The 7,552-nt window shown below is 39.0% G+C and overlaps 1 protein-coding gene across 3 annotated transcripts in view; it reads right to left on the reverse strand.

Moving 5' to 3' along the window:
* The window catches only part of ZCCHC4 (zinc finger CCHC-type containing 4), a 55,724-nt gene extending 48,575 nt beyond the window's left edge, over window positions 1-7,149 (reverse strand). For all 3 annotated transcript variants that reach the window (XM_007168451.2, XM_007168450.2, XM_007168449.2), the window contains exons 1-3: window positions 7,023-7,149; window positions 6,137-6,255; window positions 5,305-5,387 (exon numbers count right to left, since the gene is read on the reverse strand). In XM_007168451.2, coding sequence (XP_007168513.1) covers window positions 5,305-5,387; window positions 6,137-6,255; window positions 7,023-7,149 — 329 coding nt within the window. The remainder of the gene's footprint in view (window positions 1-5,304; window positions 5,388-6,136; window positions 6,256-7,022) is intronic.
* Between the last annotated feature and the right edge of the window lie 403 nt (window positions 7,150-7,552).

The following is a 7,552-nucleotide window of genomic DNA, read 5'->3' on the forward strand; positions in this document are numbered from 1 at the left end:
AGGTAATATGCTAGTGTGTTCATACCTGGACGTTTTCATACAAAACCATTTTTTGTATGTTCATTTTGTTTTGCTGTGTATATAGTGTATATAATGGACAAATTGAGCCCTAATTTTGCAACATCTAGTCTCTAGATGTTAAAGGGGTTGCCAGTGTATGACAAAGTAGTTAGTAAAATTAGCACATTTTGTCCACTTTATTGAAATTCATAGGAAAGCTTGTCTTCTGTAAATGACTTTTGGATATGAATTTGTTCAACCATCTCTAAGCATTACACATGCATGTACTTGTCCACTGGATTGGCGGCGGAGAGAAGGAAGTGAGGGAGGAAATGGTTCAGGCCAAAATGGTCATATTTAGAAGATACCTCAGATTATAACCCTTGTTACATGTGTGCAATTTTATTTAACAGTGCTGTGTACATAGTGGACAAGTAAGTTCTTATATGAAATATCTATTCTTTCTAGATGTTTAGAAGTGCTTGATGTATTTAAAAGTAGTTTTAGTAGAATAATGCTTCTTGTAAATAGCTTTTAAAAACTGATGGGAAATACTGTCTTTGGAAATGGAATTGTTAAACCTCCTCTCTGAACAGTATACTCTGTGCTTGTTCATTGGGTTTAAGGAGGTGGGCGGGAAGATTGCAAAAGATGTTTTGCTAGCAGTTACTAGAACATTGCAACTTACCCATTGCTCTATATGTGACATGCATTTTGTTTAACTTTACTGTATATATTTTGTATATACTGGACCAATGGGTCCCAATTTTATAATATCTAGTTTCTAGATATTAAAGAGGTTGCCAATGTATGACAAAAGTAGAGTTAGTAAACTAACACATTTTGTACACTTTGTGTTAAAATTCATTGAAAGGCCGTCTTCTGAAAAGGACCTTTGGAAGTGAAATTGTAAATCATATCTAAGTGACACCTGTGCCTGTACTTGCCCAATGTTGGATGGATGGCCGAAAGGAGGTACTGGGAGAAGTGAAGTGTTCTAGATTAGAATGTTCCTATGTAGAAGACACTTTCAGATCTAACCATTGTTACATGTGTGTAGTTTATTCAACACTACTGTGTATATAGTGGACAAACTTAAGTCCTTATTTGAAACATCTAGTCTTCCTAGATGTTTAGAAGTGCACAAAGTATGTTAAAAGTAGAGGTAGTGAAGTAACATATTTTGTAGATATATCATTTTGTTAAAATCCATATGAAATACTGTCTTTTAGAAATGGAGTGATCAAAATGATCAAACCACCTCTCTGAGCAGTACACATTATTTTATTTGTGCTGGTTCAGGGAGAAAGAAGAAAGTGTAAAGGGCTTTATACCAAGACTAACCATTGTCCGGTACGTCTCTGCGTTTTGTTTTACTTGGCTGTGTACATAGTGTACATAAAGGACAGAGGTCCAAATTTACAACATCTAGTCTTCCTAGATGTTAAAGAGGTTGCCAGTGTATGACAAAAATAGCCGATAAATACATTGTGTTCACTTTGTGTTAAAATTCATAGGAAAGACTTCTGAAAACAACTGGAGGAAGTAAAATTGTTAAAATCCCCTCTAAGCATTACAGATGCTTATTATTCTTGTCCGCTGGGTTGATAGAGATGAGAAGGGGAAGCTTCTAGGCCAGAGTGTTCCTGTTTAGGAGACACTTTGTGACTATACCCTTTGTGTGCAGTTTCTTCAGTGCTACTACATGTATATATAGTGGACAAACTTAAATCCGTATTTGAAACATCTAATCTTTCTAGATGTGTAAAAGTGCACAACATATGTTGAAAGTAGAGAGTTAAAAGTAACACGTTTTAAGTATTTTTTTTCTGTTAATTCATAGGAATGGTTGTATTGGGGGAGTGGAAATTGTTAAACTTGAGTCTTGGAGAGTAAGCTGACTATTCACTGGGTGGTGGGGAGGCGGGGAGCAGACAGGGAAGGAAGTACAGAGAAGGGATCTGTGCCCATGAGTCTTTAGACAAGTTCAGATTGTCTAACCATTGTTCTATTTGTGTGTTTTAGTTAATTGCTGTGTATTAAAGAATAAGCAAGTCCTAATGCCCAAAGTATATTAAAAGTAGAGGTAGTAAAATTACCCCTTAATAAATGCCCTTTTGTTGGTTTTTTTTTTTTTTTTTAATTTTTATTTATTTATTTATTTTTAATTTATGGCTATGTTGGGTCTTCGTTTCTGTGCGAGGGCTTTCACTAGTTGTGGCAAGTGGGGGCCACTCTTCATCGCTGTGCGCGGGCCTCTCACTATCGCGGCCTCTCTTGTTGCAGAGCACAGGCTCCAGACACGCAGGCTCAGTAATTGTGGCTCACGGGCCCAGCCGCTCCGCGGCATGTGGGATCCTCCCAGGCCAGGGCTCGAACCCGTGTTCCCTGCATTAGCAGGGAGATTCTCAACCACTGCGCCACCAGGGAAGCCCCCTTTTGTTGGTTTTTAGGAAGGGCTGTGTCTTCTGGGAGCGTCTATGTTAATCCACCTCTTGGAGCTAGATACAGTCCTGTACTTAGTCGCTGATATGCTGGAGGAGGGGTAAGAGGAAGAGTGAAGGGAAGGGCTCTTGGCTAATACCTCCATATCTAGAAGACAGTTTTAGGTTATAACCATAGGTCTAAATGTGCATTTTTGTAAAGTACCAATGCTTATTATGGACAAGGTTCATTCATTATTTTGCAACATCTAGGCTTTTTAGGAGTCCTGAGGTGACAATGTATGATAAAAAGTAGAGCTAGTGAATTAACCAATTTGTAAATATCTTTGTTACCATTGATAAAAAAGTAGCATCTTGGACATGGAATTGTTAAACCATCTGAGAAATGTACACAAGGACTTGTTCATTAGGTTGGCAGCAGAGGGGCAGAAGGAAGTATAAAAGGGAGGGAAGTATGGATATGTTCCTTTTTATATTTTGATGATAACCATTGATGTATGTGCATCTCTTAGCTGTACTATAGGAATACATTGTTAAGTAATTCAGTGGAAACATACCTCCTTGCTAATACTTTAATAGTTTAGATCAGATAATGAATCCTCTTAAAAGCATTATACTTTGGGTACTGTGTTGCTTTATGTCTCATTTTTAATTGAACGTTAAGGGAATGTAGTATTTTAAGCATAACTCTGCCAATATCTTTATCTAGAGGCCTGTTGCCATTTTTGTCTTTTCTGAAGTTTTTGTCGCCAAGAAAGGATTACATTTTTTTTCCTTCCAGATTGAGTTGGTGTAGTGTATTTTTGGTTATCAAAATACTCATAGCTTTGGGACTTTGAAGTGGTAAATATTCATGATGTGTGAAAAGCATGATACATAACTGTATGATCTTAATTACATAAAAATGGATGCTTAGTTGTGTTTAAATACACAAACGAGACCTAGAAGGACACATCAAATGGTAAACTGCTTGTGATGGTGGATGACTTTGTTTTTTGCTTCTTGTGTTCTTTGTTTTCCTATTATGCACATGTTAACTTTTAAGAAATAAATGTTATATTGAAAACCTTAAAAAAAAAAAAAAAAATGCAGATTTTTAGGGACTTCCCTGGCAGTCCAGTGGTTAAGACTTCACCTTCCAATGCAGGGGGTGCAGGTTCAATCCCTGGTCAGGGAGCTAAGATCCCACATGCCTCACAGCCAAAAAACCAAAACATAAAACAGAAGCAATATTGTAACAAGTTCAATAAAGACTTTAAAAATGGTCCACATCAAAAAAAAAAAAAATCTTTAAAAAAATAAAAAAATTTTTAAAATTCAGATTTTTAAAAACAAATGTTTACAGCTTTTAAAAGTTTTTGTTTGTTTGTTTGGTTTAGTATTTCAAAAAGGAAGATTACAGTAAATCTTCATGAGATTGGATATGGCAATGGATTCTTAGCTATGATACCAAAAGCACAAGCAACAACAACAAAAAAATTGAAAGCTGGACTTCATCAAAGTTAAAAACTCTTGTGTATCAAAGGACATCATTGAGAAAGTGAAAAGACAATCTACAGAATGAGAGAAAATATTTTCAAATCATCTGATAAGAGTGTAATATCTAGAACATATAAAGAACTCCTGCAGCTCAACTACAAAAAGACAAACGACCTTATTAAAAATGGACAAAGGACTTGAATAGACATTTCTCCAAGAAGATATACAAATGGCCAAAAAGCATATGAAAAGATGGTCAACATCATTAATAATGAGGGAAATGAAAATCAAAACTACAATGACATACCACTTCACAACTGCTAGGATGGCTATAATCAAAAAAACAGAAGATAATGTGTTGGCAAGGACGTAGAAAAATTGGAACCCTCATACATTGCTGATGGGGATGTAAAATGGTGCAGCCACTGAAGAAAGCAGGTTGGCAGTTCCTCCAAAAACGAAGCATAGTATTATCATATTATCCAGTAATTCCACTCCTAGGTATATATGCAAAAGAAATGAAAACAGGGGCTCAAACAGATATCTATACACCAACATGTGTTGAGTATTATTCACAATAGCCAAAAGGTGGAAACACCTGAGTGTCCACTGATGGATGATTGGATAAACAAGATGTGGTACAGGGACTTCCCTGGTGGCACAGTAGTTAAGAAACCGCCTGCCAATGCAGGGGACAGAGGTTCGAGCCCTGGTCTGGGAAGATACCACATGCCACAGAGCAACTAAGCCCATGTGCCACAACTACTGAGCCTGCGCTCTAGAGCCCGCGAGCCACAACTACTGAGCCCCCATGCCTAGAGCCTGTGCGCCGCAACTAAAGAAAGCCCACGCACAGCAACTAAGACCCAATGCAGCCAAAAAATAAATGAATAAATAAATTTATAAAAATAAAAAGATGTGGTACATGGATACAAAGGAATATCATTCAGCCATAAAAAGGATGAAGTTCTGATACATACTACAACATGGATGAGCCTTGAAAACACGACGCTAAGTGAAATAAGCCAGACACAAAAGGACAAATATTGATGATTCCGCTTATCTGAGGTACCCAGAATGGTCAAATCATAGAGACAAAAAGTAGATTAGAGGTTACCAGGGATGGGAGGAAGGTGGAATGGGGAGTTATTGCTTACTGGTGACAGAATTTCTGTTTTGGGTGATGAAAACGTTTGGAAACAGATAGTGGTGATAGCTGCACAACACTGTTAATGTAATTAATGCCACTGAATTGGCAAATGTTATCTTATATATATATTCTACCACAATAAAAAGAAATTAATTACTGAAAGTAAACTTAAAGGCACAGAGGGAAAAAACAACAATAGGATAATAAATTAAAATGACACGGCATCAGTACCTTTCCACACACTGCGAACGGGATAAAGGAGGCTGATATCTTCGGTTATGAGCTTCTCGGGCAGCAAGTCTGGCTCCTGACAACTGAAACAGAGTAAAAAATAAACTTAATAAACCATCAACTTGCTACTATCCTAGAAAAACTGGTATCGCATTCTGCCATCAAAAGGCCAGAAATTCGAGCAACTCTAAGCTGTAAACAAGCATTCATTCCACGGGAAAACAAAACACATTAACCTGGGAAAATTCTAGAGCAGTTTGAAACAATAACCAACATATTAAAGCACTGAGGGATTAATTCACAGAGAGTGATCTTAACGAGTCTACAGAAGAGTGGCATACAGACTGTTTTCCAACAAACCTAACAAAGCTGAAAGTTTTCTAGTCAAAACTTTCAGAAACTTTAATTGGAGCTGAGTCCAAGAGAATTCCAAGCTCATAACTGTATCTCTAAGTGCTTTCATCAGTCATCCAGTAGCGCAATAAGGGATGGTCAATGCAAATCCTTCCCAAAAAGTGTTTTTCTAAAGCACTTCCTGGAATGATCATGACCTGCACTCTTTAGGGAGAAATCTATATTGGCAAAACCGATACTAACACCTCAGAAAGCCTTAAAGGGAACTCAGACTTTGAGACAGTAATTTAAGACATCAGTAATCAGAGTAAGTTCAGAGTAAATATAAACTCCAGTCTCTCAAACCAAAAAAACATGGTATCTTCATCTCTTAAGAGATTTATCTCATACATTCTCAATGAAATGTCACAGACATCAACAATTAAAAAAAAATATATATATATATATATATATATACATATCCAAAAAGTTGATATACCTTTTCATCTTCCCATTGAAAAAAATTACAATCTTTTCTATCTCTACAAGCTGAGCAGGCATAAAACCTCCGTGTTTCTTCTTTCCCTTGGTTCGCCTTCACAAACAGAAGAGTGGGTCCTAGTTCCAGAATAGGAAAAAATAAGTCAAACAGTCATCTACCTCAAGTTCCTAGTTTTCATCCCCTTTAAATAAAATTTGTTTCAGTTTTATGCACAATTTGTCACAATTAAATGCACTACTGTTTAATAATTTTTTTCCCCCAAAGTCACAACATTCAGGCAAGGACTACTTAAGAAATAAATTTTGAAAACTGGTCTCTCCAGAAGGAAAATGCTATTGTCAGTACAGTTGCAGCCCACATGGTGAACGGCCTGGGTCCTGACACAACAACAAAGACGGAGTCCAAACAACTGAGCACTTTGCCACCTCCGCTCAGTTATCCTTTCAGTGAAAATCTGAGCTTTTAGAGTTGGACACACTCTCTCTCCCCAAGAAAAACTGGGTCTAGTTAAGCAAGAATTCATTCTATCGTGCTCCCTAACGTTTTTTTAATCTTAATGGAAAAGACAGTAAATCAACAAATGAAATCTTCAAGTACTTGGCAACGGGAATTACTCAATAACACATATCCTTTTTGCCTAGCCTCTGCCTCGTTCCTTCAAAAAACATGTAACAGCCGTAAAGCCAAAACCACAATAGTGGGGACTTTCTATGACGGTTTCTTAAGTAAGTGGAAAACCACAACTTCCCGGAGCGTTTTCTAGATATCACACTCGGTGGGAGAGAGAGAGGCGGATCTGAATCCGGGAGCCCTAAAAGCACCTTCAGGCTCACCCACGCCCCTTGGCTCCCGACAGCCAGGCTGAGCCCAGACGCGGACCCACCGTGAGGGCACAGCGGGGCGGGCGGGGCGGGATCGGAGAAAACCACCACCTCGACTCCCGAGTTCCCCTGGCGACCCGAGCTCCCCTCTGCCTCTACGGCTCCAAGCCACTCCCTGGGGGCCGCCATCTTCCCGCCGCCGTCCCGAAAGCCTCAGTCCGAACCAAAGAGGCTGAGAAAGAGCGCCGCCATGACCCGCCGTGACTCAGAGCGCCCCCTCTCTCCTAGGAGGAGCTTCGGCCACTGGGGCAGAGGTCACGCCCCGAAACCCAACTTCTGCTGGAATGTCTGAGAAAGAAGCCATAAGAGTTCCATGTTGTCATCTCAGTGATTTCTCATGTATCTGAGGGGTTCAGCTCTCTAATCTTACCTGAGCTAAGTCATGTGTCTAGTGACCGGCTGATCTAGGTTCACCTTGGCAAGAGTAACTCAGCTCTGCTCCGTGTGTCTCTCATCCTCCTGCTGTAACCAGCCGGCCAGCCTGGGCACATTTCTTTCATGGGAGTGACAGAAGCACAACAGAGCTAGGAGA

Source organism: Balaenoptera acutorostrata, chromosome 5, assembly GCF_949987535.1.
Source record: "Balaenoptera acutorostrata chromosome 5, mBalAcu1.1, whole genome shotgun sequence".
In the NCBI taxonomy this organism is placed as follows: domain Eukaryota; kingdom Metazoa; phylum Chordata; class Mammalia; order Artiodactyla; family Balaenopteridae; genus Balaenoptera; species Balaenoptera acutorostrata.